The 15,190-nt window shown below is 40.7% G+C and overlaps 2 protein-coding genes across 2 annotated transcripts; one reads left to right on the top strand and one right to left on the bottom strand.

The window, feature by feature from the left end:
* The first annotated feature begins 1,680 nt into the window (after nt 1–1,680).
* LOC106174585 (uncharacterized) lies at nt 1,681–9,924 on the top strand. Its single transcript, XM_013556205.2, has 3 exons — nt 1,681–5,560; nt 5,996–6,121; nt 6,413–9,924. Exons 1-3 carry the CDS (start codon nt 1,703–1,705, stop codon nt 9,860–9,862), a joined length of 7,434 nt encoding a protein of 2,477 aa, XP_013411659.2. The 5' UTR covers nt 1,681–1,702; the 3' UTR covers nt 9,863–9,924.
* Nucleotides 9,923–14,504, bottom strand: LOC106174588 (uncharacterized). The gene is made up of 7 exons (XM_087015163.1): nt 14,312–14,504; nt 13,651–13,761; nt 12,725–12,847; nt 12,205–12,324; nt 11,776–11,898; nt 11,556–11,580; nt 9,923–11,385 (listed from the first exon to the last, which is right to left on the bottom strand). The coding sequence occupies exons 1-7, from the start codon at nt 14,502–14,504 to the stop codon at nt 10,797–10,799; spliced, it is 1,284 nt and encodes a 427-aa protein (XP_086871289.1). The 3' UTR covers nt 9,923–10,796.
* Nucleotides 14,505–15,190: the final 686 nt, after the last annotated feature.

Below are 15,190 nucleotides of genomic sequence, written 5' to 3' on the forward strand. Positions count from 1 at the left end.
CACCCTACCTTTGTGATTGCACATACGCAAAAAAAAAAAAAAAAAAAAAAAAAAAAAAAAAAAAAAAAAAAAAATGCGTAATTTGAAACAGGAAATGCCAGATTATAATTGACACTCGGCAATAAGATTGAATTGTTTTTGGTCTTTGGAAAATTGCATTAATCTGACAAAGTGTATCTTAAGAAATATCCGAAATTGTTTTCGACGTAATAGATATGAAAAATGACGATAGATGAGAATTTCGAGAAGAAAAGAGCAGTATCAGTTACCCTTTTCATCATACAATCTGAAGATCGATGCGCTACTGTTTGTGGCAGTGAACAGAAATCGTGTCAATTAATAACAATTTACAAATTCGATCAAGGATTTCGAACTTATCATTTTATCTACTTTGAAGGAATGGACGTATATAAATCCCGTCAGGCGTTACAACAATTCTCATTGTCGTTTATGACTGCATGGTTCTGAAGAGTGACAAGACACTGCAACCGACTTAGATATATCTTACACAATCAAAGGTAAAGTGCTATCGTGCAGAATAATTCGTCCACATTTATCTTTTCACCAAATTGATTTTTTAACAATGGATCCCATTTCTTTACCCTTTATAATCTTTCTGCAGCATGCAACGTTTTTCTATTTATGTTACGGCAGCATTCAGGAAACGATTTTTGTTAAAGTCGACCATTTTCATATCATCATGTTATCACTTTAAATAGCGTCTGTCAACATCCCAACACACATTATTTTCATTTCTCTCTAAGGGTGGTGTATTGTGTGATATTTCGTCGTCATATGACGGTAGACAGACGGAGAACTAGCGCGATAAAAAAGAGCATTCTTGTCGCGCGTGTATCATATCCTAAAATCCTAGTTCTTAACAAGAGGACGGCACCCTATGCCAGTAATTTGTAACCTGGACAACATTCATTCCAATCTCTTGGTCCTTTCACGTAATATTTAATGTTCCTGTCGCGGTGAAAAATGCCCTTAAAGGCTACAAATGCCCCATGAAAACTTCATAAATGGAAAATAGTGGAGCAATGGCGCGGTCATTACAAGAATAACCGCTGTAACCTCGTCGGCCGCGGTGTTTCGCGGAAATTAATAGAGGGTTAATAGGGCACAGTGGCGCGTGCATGGGGCTACATTTTATTAAGCTTATCCACCGGGTTACTTTGCAAAGCTTTTTTAAAGGTTCATTTACCAACAACCCAGTACATAGATGACAACAGCTAAACCTTGTTTTTTATTTTGGGCACTGAAAGGTACGCGTGCTGAACACGCAAATTGGGAAGACACATTTCCTGTCGATCTCTATATGTAGTGATATACACGTCATCTGAAGACAGATTTTCCTATACAGGTTTGCAAGATAGGCAAATAGCATGCTTTAGACTCACACACCATACAAAAAGAGTTGATTCATCTCGACTCTTTTTGTTTGACATCTATAAAAATCAAATCCCATTAATAAACCTTGTGACAAGAAATTTCATCACGCAAGATTTCGCTAAAATCTAGTATATAGATTTCCTGTAAACCTAATTCGCATGCCATCTTTATACATATCTTGCTCAATTTAGGTATGACAGTAAATTAAAAACAAAAACAAACACAATTCATGTAAGTGTAAAGCAATTCATGCCTGATCCATTTACTTTTTTCGTTTTAGATGGTATAAGAAGACCAATTGGGGGAAATGCAGTGTATAAATAACATCCTACTTTCGCTCCTCGTTCTTGTTCCTGTGCCACTCACATGTGGGCAAAGCAAAGAAGATCGAGAGGCAAACTTTCGAAGCCAGGTTTTAAAGTGCCTAGAAAATGTTTACTGGACCGAGGTTGAGTATACGAAGTTGTTGGAAACAGAAATGGCGTCCTCCTCTGAAAGCGATGTCATGACGTCATATTTCACTAATTTAACAATGACAGCGTCCCCGGAGACGGTGACGTCACTCTCTTTAGAATACGATCACCAGTGGCAATCTGTTACTCATAATATGGTGCTAGAGACACAAACAACACATGTGGGATGGAACTTGCGTGGAACAAGCATCGAAACAATTACAGGTACCTTGTCGACCGTCCCGTTGAAAGAACACAGTGCGATATTTGAGAAAACTTCATATGTTGTTTCCCATTCCTCTCCCAATACGGTGCCTAAAAGTATACAAGCAGCTACGGGTACACCCGCTACACATAGTAGTAGTAGTTTATTACATACGGTTACTGACACATCGATTGTGGGCTATGGCGGTGGAGAAAACAGGTCTTCTCTTCCCGGTATTCTACCCTCGCAGATGGAAACTGCAGGAAAGGAAAACCAAGTCGGCACGGATCGGTTGCCTGATACTGCAATAAGGACAGCCCAATTCGCTTCTACACAAAGGCAAAACAACGGTAATGGGATAAGTGAAAAAGGAAGGTACCGTGGTCTCGATGATGTTACAACATTCGGTGTTGAGCAGAAAACGATCTCGCGGGATTTATCTAGTGTATTTTCAATACATTCGGCAAACATTGTACCCAGTGGACCCCTCGCAACCTTCGGTTATAGCTCAGATGAAAGCCTTCCAAAACGCAGACGCAATAATAAGAAAAGGAAACGAAAAAAAGGGAAAGGTCGCAGGAATCGAAAGGGTTCCAGAAGAAGACACAGTGGCTCAGGAGAGGTGAGAACGAGGGTTCACAGCACGCCCCTGCGTACACAAGCGTTTTCAAATACAGTAATTGGAACATTAATACCAAGACACAACGAAGAGAGGCATGTGGGACCAAATGAATCAACTGGGAATTCCATACTGCCAACAAATAGTAAAACCCAGACGACAGAATCTGCCTCGGCAGACTACATTCAAATCTCAACAACGAGCAGCCCTTTTGGAACTTATGATTCCACATCGACGGAAATTTTTGAAAAGGCCGTTACAAAATTTATCCGACAGGCTTATAACACCAGTGGTACAAATGACAATATAGCAGGAAAGAAAATGGTAAATAATTCCAACAGCACCTCTGTGCCCTTATGCCCAGGTGCTACAATCGAGTTTTTAAACGTTTTTGGAAATGACACCAGCAATATTACAAATGTGTCTTCGCTGCCTTACGCAAGTTGTGACAATAACACAGCAAACGCATTAAGTCTCAACGCAACCCAGCACAATGTGTCGGGTGTCTCAACTACAGCAATCACTAGTAGCGATTTTACAATTATTATTCAGCGGATCCTGCGAAACCTAACATCAAAGTCGGCTCGACAAGGATTTTTAAAATGTGTTCGTAAAATTTGCGGTCAGGGGCACGGAGAATCAGGGTGCGGAAGTTACATGTACTTAACGTCTCCATGCGGATCGTTTAGCAGCATTGGCTATACGGCCGCCCAAGATAGTTATCACAATCACGCCTCTTGCCAGTGGATTATACAAGTCCCGAAAAACCACATGGTGAACTTGACATTTGTCACGTTTTCTATTTCCTATTCAGGCTTCACTTGCAGTCGCGGGAGTGTGGAACTATATGAGGGGACGAATATGACAACTGCGACTTTTATCAAACGTTACTGTGGTAACAGGGAACCCTGGAGCGTGTATTCAACTGGGCGTGGCCTCACGGTGCTGCTTACGTCAACAGTACGTCATCGGTTCAGAGCAGAATATGAAGCGGTCAATGTTAGGGAATGGCGGTTTCTGAAATCAGCTATGAAGTTGTTAGAAGGAGAGGGGCGACTCGTCACAAGTAATGCAACCGTATCGGTCATGACAAAAACCCATGCAATTCACAAATGGTATATCAAAGCTGCAATACGAAAGTATATTCAGTTATCGTGGCAGATAAAGAAAAATGAGAACGACTCAACTTCTTTCTTCAAGGTTTACAGAGGAAGATCTGAGCAAGGTATTCTGTTTCCGGGAACCGAGATTTCTCGAGAAAGCGCGAGATCTGGAAATCTGACGTCACTGCTTTTTGAGCTATACGTGGTTGTCGGAGTCTCAATCGAATATGATGACGTCTTTTCATTGGTAGCCAGATATCGAACTTTAGACCCACCAAAATGTTTCAAACGGAGCAGGTACCGTTCATCACGCCCTCTTTTATGTGTGGAGGATATGAAACTGACAGCGACTGACAATATTAAAATCCACAAATCGGCCTTCCAAATTAACCAGAATGGGACATACAAGCAGTACTCCATAGAAATTGGACGGCCTGGTCTGGTTGCCAACTTCAAGCTTCATCAACTTTGGTTCCCATACAAAAATAATAGATTGTGTCATAAAGCCGGCATTATGTTGTATACGGTGACGTCTCAACAACACAGACCATTACTGGGCCCAATCTGCAGTAGAAATGCAATTTTCCAAGAGCCCATCCCGTTGCCTGATACCACCGTACACGTTGTAGTCTATGCAGAGCCTTACAGTGACAAAGTCGAGTTAAGCTCTGCCTATTTTCTTGACATAGAATTAGAACTGGTTCAAGATTTTCCCCGTGTTCTACTTTCACCTCCTTCCGACTATGTTAATTCAACGAGGTTTTCAGGACAGCAGGATGGATTAACTATTACAGTGAACAATTTGACCACCGCTGACAGTGTTTCACACTCTCTTTCGCTGTCTCTCACGGAGAATACTTTGAGTAGTCTTTCCCATATTCTAATATTTTACGCTGGACAATATGACGACGTCAGGAGCGCCACCTTTTCAATCCAAATCAACGTAACCGATTCACTACGCAGAGCACATGCCACTGTTAAAATGTATTCGGATTCCGATTTACAAGATTGCATAAAGGCGATGACAAACATAGGGAATGGCAAAGTGCCTTTACTGACAACTGCTCACTTTGAGGGGACATCCTTTGACGTGGAGTACAGTATACGTTGTCCTTGGGTGGCGAGTTCGTTCAGGCTACATCTTGCAGTATACACAGCATCGGACTGCATTGCAGACTACACAACCCCATTGTCGTGGAATAACGATCAAGTTCATGCTATGGCAATCCCATTTGATTGCTCACATCGGCATTGCAATTGCTTCCACCAATCTTCTCCTGTCCCACACCCGTCTCTTCAGCAAAAGGACCTCTACTATTATCACACCAAATTTGGCACGGGGATCGATGGGCCTCCCTGGCAGTACTATATTATTGAGTTACGCCCAGAGGAATGTCAATCGCTCTCCTCGGCCCATACTTTCATCGAGAGCAAGCACGCGGAGATACGAGAATTCATGAACACCACGGTAGGAGACAGCATTCAGCTGGCTTACTGGAAACGGCCCACATCGTCAGCCAGTGTCATCAAGACTATTGGGTCCTATGAAGTCAACGTGCGACTTTATTTTGAGAGCGACTACATGATGAGCCCCAAGAGACACCTTGAACTCGTGTACAGCTTATTTCAGTACGACCTGACGATAGACGGCGACACTTACGAAGCGTCAGAATGCCGTGGTGGTGAAATTGCGTTTGATGGCGCATGTTACGGTCTAAATGCATCTCCGGCTAACATCACGTGGGCAGAGAGTGAAGCTGCGTGTAGACGCCTCGGTGGCAATTTGGTAAGCAATATGAAAAATAAAGTTTTCTCCTTGTCAGGTGCTCTATTTTATTGGAAGAATGGCAGATGTTTATCTCTGTGAATAGCACTTACGGGAGTGTAACCAAGTTTCAATCATATGTGCATTCAAAGATTGTAAAGTGGCATACATGTGTCCTTACAACAGCCCTTCCCACTCTTTGCGTATATCCCCAGTACAGGTATAAGTTCCTTGCGATTTTTTCAATGTTCAGATACAAGTTTACTATTGTGAAGTCTTTTTTTTTTCTTGTAACTTTAACTTATGCACATCCAGCATGTAAATAAGTTGAAGTGAAACATTAATGCAAATTTGTTCATGGCTGCTCATTGCAAAAATAATATAACTTCTCGTTAAGTGTGACGGGGGATCAACATATGTCAAAATCATTGCTCATAATTTTCGTACACTTCTCAGGTCAGTATTGTATCTGAAAAGGAACTGAGCTTTCTGAAAACTGCAATCCGCACCAGATGGAAAAATGCCATCTATTTACAGAAAAAGAATGTGGTGTTCATAGGATTAATGAAAGAGAAAAATAAGGTATGCTTTTTCGTGGGGCTTATTCGATTCAATAACCATGCATTTTAGATAAAGTTTTATAAAGATGTACAAACAGTAATTTTAAAAAATGGCCTATTGCAACTCATGGAAAAGAACCAAAACCGTAGAAAGGTTTGTGTGGCGCATTTCGCATTTCGTTGCCGTCAGAATGGATCCAAAGAGCATACATTTCTCATGCTTAATAAGCCTGTTTCCTTTCACTCGACTGCACCTTTATTCAGATTATTCTTAAGCACTATGTACAGCTAACAGTTTTATGTTCCTTTGCAGAACTGGTTCCGTTGGTCTGACAGCAGTCCGATAGGTGTCACTGACTGGTTCAGACCGTCTTGGCCCACTGACATCAATGTCACAGATATTCTGGAACACCCGAGTATTTCTAAGCTACTGCATCTCTACAGATTCCTTGAAACCCAACAACCTTTAATGGACGTCTCACTGAATTGCACTATGATGTTAATTCATGGCGCAGAGCAGTTCACCAATTGGGTTACGATTCCTTGCTATTTTCCAATGGAGAGAGTAAGTTATATATGTAAACGTATGACGGAATCTAAATTAACAAAGCTGTCGAAGGAGACTCGATCATATTTCAAGAAGATAGGCATAGACCATGATGTCTATGATGATAAAAAACACGACATCGGCAAAAGTGTCCCCTCCTGTGGGAGGGGTTGGCTGTATCACCAGGGCGTATGCTACAGACTCAGCAACTTGGACTATGTTTTTAACACGTCAAACGTAGGCAGTTTCTCTTCCACAGGACCACGTCATCCACCGTCACGAGCAGAACACGAGACCTGGGAAAGCATGGCGCGCATGTGCAACATGTCTTTGGACGTCTGCAGACCTGCCTTCCCAATGGAAACCATGGCAACGACCCCAGATTTGATGTCTGCTCTAGAACGCTATCATCACGCTTTTGGAGATGGCGGGGTGTGGATCCCAGACAACGCTGGTACCTGTTCAACCCTATTAAACGCGGGTATGTCGCTCACATACACCGTTGGTAATCTTAAAACCTGGTTTAAAGAATGTAACGTGTCTTTCCAAAAAGAGCAGTGGTTTCTTTTCGAACTGCTTAAAAAAAGCCCATTGAAATTACGTACTCCGTACATAGTTCAGAACACGCGGCACGTCCTGTGTAGAACGCCTCCGGAATATAAATTTATGACCAAACCAACAGCGGACCCAACCCTGGACCGTAACGCGGTGGAGAAGTACTGCCCATCCCCATGGCACTTCCGGTGCTCCGACAAAACCTGCATACTACAGCATCACAAATGTGATGGCATTAAGGACTGCCTGGACGAGAGTGACGAACTCGATTGCCTTTACTTGGATTCTTGTGATAAACACCGCTGCTACCATAAATGCAACAACGGGCAGTACGTGCCTTTGTCAAAAGCGTGTGATTTTATAGCTGATTGTAAAGACGCCTCGGACGAGTCGAACTGTGTGTTTCAGACTTGTCCCAACGATACCTTCTCGTGCAAGAACGGTCAGTGTGTGTCTCTGGATCATCGCTGCGATGGTAAAGAACATTGTTTTGACGGGTCGGACGAGAAACAGTGCGACTTCAGTACAACCGCGTGCCTGAGAGGTACACGTGTGCCTGCCATTTCTTCAAGCATCTTGGCGCCATTTTGTCCATCTCAACTGAATATCACCTTGTTATACCAAACACGCGAAACATGCGCTGAAGGCACCTTTTCTTGCTCAGATTCTGACCCATCGTGCTATTCACTGGCTGAAACCTGCATTTATGAGTTCGACGACCAAGGGCACTTGTTTCCATGTAGAATGGGCGAGCATCTATCAAACTGTGAAGATTTTGAATGTCCGAGCGATTACTTCTTTAAATGTCCTCGATCGTATTGTATTTCCCTGTCCAGGGTGTGCGACGGAACATGGGACTGCCCGTACGGGCTGGACGAGAAGAGCTGTGAACGCTACAGCTGCCCCGGCATGTTCCGGTGTCAAGGTCACAGGGAGTGCATACACCACGACCTCGTGTGTGATGGCATCGTGCACTGCAAAGACACTGGAGATGATGAAAAATTTTGCAAAACCCCAAAATGTCCGCTAGGCTGTTATTGCATGGGGTTCACTATTGATTGTAGTATGAATGATCTCAGGGAGTTGCCGGCGGTTGACAAAGAAATACGAGGTCTCTTTCTGCCTTTTAATAAACTTGCTCCCAATTCCTCTTCATTTCACGGTTATCACTATCTACGCGTCCTGGACCTTTCGGAAAACGATATAAAAGAATTAATTCCGAACACTTTTCAAGATTTAGTCAACCTTGTTGAATTAAATTTAGCTAACAATGACATTTCAGCGATAAAGAAGGGGGCGTTTGTAGGACTGGCCAATTTGAGAACATTAAATATTGGAGGCAATCCACTCTATGTCTTGAAAAGCTTTGCTTTTTCGGAGCTGAAAAATTTGCCTAGTTTGAACATCTATAAAACAAAACTTCAGACCATAGAAAGCAATGCTTTTCATGGGATGTCGGAGCTGAAAAATCTAAGCATCGAACAGTCAGACTTAACAACTGTCACAAACCACTCTTTCAGCGGTCTTCAGAAACTAGAACTACTAAGTCTTGATGGCAACAAGCTCCCGCCGCAGTCCGTGCCTTATGGAATATTCCTTAATTTATCAGATAACATCACCCTGAACACTGGCTCGTTCCGCCTGTGTTGTCTTGCCCAACACATACCAAACTGCCTGCCGCACAGTAACGAATTTTCGTCGTGCGAATACCTCATCGACGACATGGTCATTCGGCTGCTGGCGGGTTGTCTGGCAGGTGTTGCATTCACTTGTAATCTCGTAGTCATCATATGGCGTTGTACCAAAGTGAGCAACTCTGAAAAAATCATCCCTCTTCTTCTAGAAAACATGGCCTACTCCAACATGCTTATGGGCCTCTATTTGGTGATCGTGACGTCAGCAGACCTTCACTACCGCTTCATCGGCCCCGTCTACGCCGTGGAGTTTGACGAACCGTGGAGGGACATGTTTTGGTGCAGGTTTGCCGGGTTTGTTTTTGTGTTATCAAACCAGGTTTCCATGTTAACAGTTGGCATAGTGATGTACGAGTGCTACGCATGCGTAGTGCTACCACATCTGAGCAACTTCCGATTGAAGCGCCGAACTGCTTTCATATCCATAGCGTGGTTATGGAGCGTCTCTATGCTATTTAGTTTGCTGCCTTTTCTGGGGATTCCGCGCCTAAATGTACGGTCCCCAGTTTGCCAGATATTCCATTTCTCTCAAGGCACGGATCAAGACTGGGGGTACTTCACCTTCATATTCCTTGGCTTCTACAGCCTAGTCCTTGTAGCCATCACGTACGGCCTTCTACGGATTTGGTGCCACATTCCAAAAAAGGACCAGAATCTTGACGAAGATTATTTCGCCGAACGGACCGCCATTAAGAGACGCGTTGTCCGCGTGGTCACAATGGACGTTGCCTGCTGGTGGATGGTGCACATTTTGGGTATTTTGGCCCTTGCTGGGGTACAAATAGACAAGCAACTCTCAGCGTACACCATGCTGGTCATATGGCCGATGCCGGCTGTGGTCAATCCTATATTATACTTTATATTTTATATCAAGAAAGGAATCAAATACCCGGATTACATGGAAGTATACGAGCCTTGTGAAAAGCACGTGTCGTTTTTCGGGATGGAAGTTGAGACTTCCATATAAAAGGGTTGCCGTGGTGAAAAAAAAGGTATTTTTACAAGGATCAGCAATACTTAGCTCAATAAATATTAACGACTTTATTATATTGGCAGGAACATTTGAAATGAAATCATGTCGACATATGACCCAACAAATCAAGAAATGTTTTCTATAACTGCTTATACAACAGAATGCTTTTTCCACCGTTTAATTCATTTGTATTGTCAGATTGACATTCGTTTTATAAGAATAAATTCACTTTGATAAAGTCGGTTAATTAACATGTAGTTACGTCTTTCATATAATCAAAACCTACATTTAACAAATTTGAAATCAAAAGATATTCATAAAGGGCTACTATCCAAAATTAACTAAAAGAATTATGACGAAAAGAAAATACATTTAGCAAACTGTGATGCGGGGAAAACTATCTAAAATGACGCGTTCATGTTCTAGTTATAAAAACAAATGAGCAAAGCTGTAAAATGCACAGACAAAAAGGCAAATAATGATGAACAAAAAGAGTTATTTTGTAAATTTTGACGCAAATTCATGTGGCGCTTAACACCAAAAATAAAACCAATACCAAATTTTGACGAGATTTAGCTAAATCAAATTAAATGGTAACTGTCAATGTATCTGTCAAATTCAAAGGTCAAATTCAATATGATTGCCAATATATGAGTTGCTATTCAAGTAGCAAGGAGTGTATCTCTGCCAGTTTGGGAGATATACTGGCTGGAATATTTGCAAAGTTCAGTTCATGGTGAAGAGTTAATCAAAGGTAATCTTCAAGGTCATATAATAATTGCCAATATACGAATTGCTATTCAAGGTCAAGAGAATCCATTGGCGTATCTTTGCCAGTTTTGTAGTTAAAAGGTTCAGAAAATTTGCAAAGTGCAGTTCATGGTGAGAAGTAGGTCAAAGGTAATTGTGTCTGTTAAAAAAAGTTGGATTACATTGCACGAAACAAAGAGCGAAAGTCATAGCCAACTGAACATTTTTTGTTCCAAAGGTAAAAATAACCGGCCAACAACGGAGAAGATATCTTCTCACAGCAAAGCAAAGAAGGGAGCTTATAAAACGAAACTTCGGATCCGCACCCTCTTGGGTAAAACGAAACCATAACAGTGACACCTGGTGGAGAAACACGTTTTTTCAACCTATTGCACATCAACTGCCCGTACGAACTATTCACTGGGTAGCCATACACAAAAGTTTCCGTTAATCGATCAAAACCCTGGTCTCCCAAGAGTAGCTCAGACATGCGCATGCAATCCCGCGGGCAATTTTGGTACATTTTCTGACAATCCTTTCCCTGTGACAGCGTTTCATTATCGTGGTAGGTGTCAATCTCCTCTGCGTTTTCTCGGCGTTTTCTGGTTTTTAAAAAATTTGGATATTTTTCGACCACTTTGTAAGCCGTCCTATTGTTACGTTCGACAGCCCATAGTATTTTCTCACCATACTTCAAGGTCACCAGGTCCACTAGATACGGGCCAAGGCCGGTGTGTGACGCCTTCACGCGCAGACGACAAGTGCATCTGGAACAACACACAGAGCAAACAATCTGGAACAACTTACGCAATCACGCACGGTCAACTGCCATAATACACAATATGCAAACCATTCGCAGCAATTGTGCTGTTTAATAACGATTTTCTACTTTAAGTTGGAATTTTTTATCACACTTAATTCACAGATTAGTACTCACTCGTCCGTTATTGCTTCCGCTTGTTCTAAAATGAAAATAAGTGAATGTCTATATTGTGAGATATGATGGTTACTCGTATTTTTATGCAAAAAATGAAATGTTGGCAAAAAAAAATATGCACTGTCTTTTAAGTATTTTATGCTGTGCTAAACAAAAACATTCGAAACAACTTAGAAAACAACTATGCAACTATAAAATATCCCTTTTTACGTCAACTTACGAAAACAACGCCTTTTTTGTCGTCCCAGATAAAAGCCGTCTCTGCACGTGCAGTGATATGAACCAGGCGTATTAACACAGAGGTGTTCGCACCCTCCATTTTTCTTGGAGCACTCATCAATGTCTGAAATATGGAAAGTCACACAAGTGATATACATGTTCATGTTTGATATAAACTCCAAAGTACTTGACTATCGTGCCATATTGGCAAACATAATGTATATTGTGTCAGTCCTTATTTAAACCTTAAGCTTCTTGAAATGGCAAGTTTACAATGTAGTTAGACACCAAAGCAAAGAAAGTTAACAAGCGACAGCATTCTTACAGTCGGCCATTCGGGCACTTTGACGCAAAAAAACGGCCTCAGGCAATCACGGATTATTTATTCAAACCTTCTTTTTTGGAGAGCGTAACAGCCACGGGTACCAACCTTCACAGCTGTATCCATTTTCGCCAAGGAGATACCCTCCGAGACACTGACAGTGAATTGAATGCACACAAGATGAGTTGACACACGTGTGAGCACATCGGTTGCCATTTATCAGACATTCTGGAACATTGTTTTCAATTTGACACAAGAAGGAATAATTCATCGTTAAATTTTTTAAATTTTTGTAAATTATTAGCTTTTGTTATATTTCTAAACTATAATTTTATATATGTTCACTACACGTACACCTATTAATGATTCAAAATTCGCTTTTGAGTAATAACTTAAAGGAAAATAATAAATAAAAAAGGAGGCCAGGAAAAAAACTACCCACAAACGTAAAACTTTTTTTGGGTTGCAAACAATGAGTTTCGCAACCCAACTGCGACACACACACGCACACATACATACATACAGACACAAAATCATTCCTTCTTTCAATTTATCAGAAGAAAACGAAGAAACAATTGCCTTGACGGTCTGTTGTGTATACTGAAAGCAAGGTAGATATCTATCTTACCACCGCAGCTCCTTCCATTCTCTAAGAGTCGAAATCCAGTTCTACACTGACACCTGTGTGAGCCCTCTTCATTCACGCATGCGTGGTCGCAGTTTCCGTTATTGTCTTCACACTCGTTTATATCTACATATATTTTGAGTTTGAAAAGATATGTAGGAACTGACAAAATTAGAAAAAAACATATATCAAAGAAGACTTTTCAAATCATGTCCCGGTGCCTTCCAACTATGGTACAACAACTGATAGATCTGCGCCGAATCGAAAGAGACACATAAAAACTTGTATATTAGAAAAGTTGAAACGGACAAATTTCTCTTGCAAAAGAGTACATTTATTCCTTCGATCACACACATTCAGTTCAGCAATGTATATCGAAAAATCTTACAGTCATTAAAGGGATAATAACTCTTCGTATAAGATCTATATTTCACGATAAAAACATTGTGAACAACTCATAGAAATATAATATATCCTGTTGTAGCACAAAAACGGCAGTTATAGCTATTATTCTGATATCTGAGCTTGTCTTTAGACCATGTGACCTCCACTGATGGCTGTACTCTGTCAAAATCTCTTAAGAGATTTTAACAAAAAACCAAACTTTTTAGAAAAAAAACAGGGACTAAATTTGAATGTAAAAATGGATTCATTAACCATTGGTAAGTATGGGAAAATTGTTGTTTACTCCAGGAAAATTCATTTTTTGGCCAAAACGAAGAGTAATTATCCCTTTAAATATGAATTGACTTTTCGCGAATTATTTTACGATCCCTCTATGTATTGATGTACCTTTCGTACCTGGGCAGTTATCAAATAACACCTGAAATTACGGGTTTTTTTTCCTCTGGATAATTAAACGTCTTTCTTATAAAGAAAAAATGACCAAGAAATGTTTAAGCACACTAAACCGTAGTTGTCATACTAACCTTCTGAGCAATTCCTTCCCGCCCATCCTGGTTGACATGCACAAGTGTAGTCGGTGTCGTTACCTTGGGAACAGTTTCCATGGTAACAAGGAGATAAAGCACAGTGGTCGACTTGAAAATGTCAAAGAATCTTAATTATTCTGCGAAAGACGAGGTTCATGTTCTAGGTAGACTGATAAAACAAAGTTATTCTTTACTTAGAAACTTAATAATCAGATTCAAACAGAACATTTTGGTCCATTAAATATGACCATGACCGGGGCCTCCAATTTCCAATGGTTTGCCACAGTGTCCAGTTTCCTATGTCGCACTCTTGCGGGAAATAATCATTCACGTGACCAAGGTCCATAGATGGCGGACCGAAACTAAACAGCCTATTTGACTCTTACTGTTTATTCTCTAAGTAAATAATTACCTGTTTTATTGTCCTATTTATGGTTTTGAATCTATTGTATCTATAAAAACATTGTGGCGGCAGGAAATTCAGTACGGCATTTGCGTCTTGAATAAAAGATATTTCAAGAGACCATATAAAAGTGACACCGGAGAACTAGACAAAAAACATATAAGAGAGAATGGAAAGAAATAACAACAATCATCTTAGATCAATTAACTCCCTAGATCTGAACTTATGCTTTCGTTCGTCAATCCACAAACTTACCAGACTGGCATTCGTATCTTATATCACTGATCTTCGCACATGTGTGATCTTCGGGGCATGGGGAGCTCAAACAGGGGTCATCTGAAATAGAATATACAGTGTGTGTGTGTGTGTGTGCGTGTGTGTGTGTGTGTGTGTGTGTGAGAGAGAGAGAGAGAGAGAGGGGTAGAGAAACTTTCAGGCATTTATACATGCTTCTTTTTTCACCAAAGTTAGTACTTCCTGGTAGTCTTTATACATATTTAAAATTTTATTTAATATTCATGATATGTGCCATGTCATATTGAACATGACATGGCACATATCATTGAGCAGAGACAGAGAAACAGAGAGTTTAATCATATTCATTATGAGATACTTATATACATGTACTTATACAATATGAGATACTTATATACTTATACAATATGAGATACTTATATAATTAAAAGTCCAACCAGCCGCTTATCGACGGGAAAAAAGCTTTTGTGACCGTCACCAAAATCCGTGATTAACATCTAATATCCATTAACTTTTAAAAAATAAAATGGCACCCGTTCAAGCGGCGCCCCAGAATGTGATAGTCTAGTGATCATCCCAAACTTACCTGCACTGCACGTTATATGCATTCTATAAGTGTCACAATTTAGTTCGTAACTGGATAAATGTCTGCATTCCTGAATGGTCGCCTCCGTACCATTGCATTTTACTCTGCCCGTAATGTACCCGTAACTGTAATAATGGCCTGTTAATAAAAAGTTAAACCTTTAAACGCAATTTTTTGCGCTTTTTTTATTTGTATTGAAATGCAACACCCAAATCGTCTGAGAAAATTCTGTTTTGTAACCCCCCCCCCCCCCCCGCTTCCTTCGTTAACATTCTATACTAACGCTTTTAAAA

The sequence above is a fragment of the Lingula anatina genome, chromosome 6, assembly GCF_051362555.1.
Source record: "Lingula anatina isolate TDL-2025a chromosome 6, LinAna3.0, whole genome shotgun sequence".
Lineage (NCBI taxonomy): Eukaryota > Metazoa > Brachiopoda > Lingulata > Lingulida > Lingulidae > Lingula > Lingula anatina.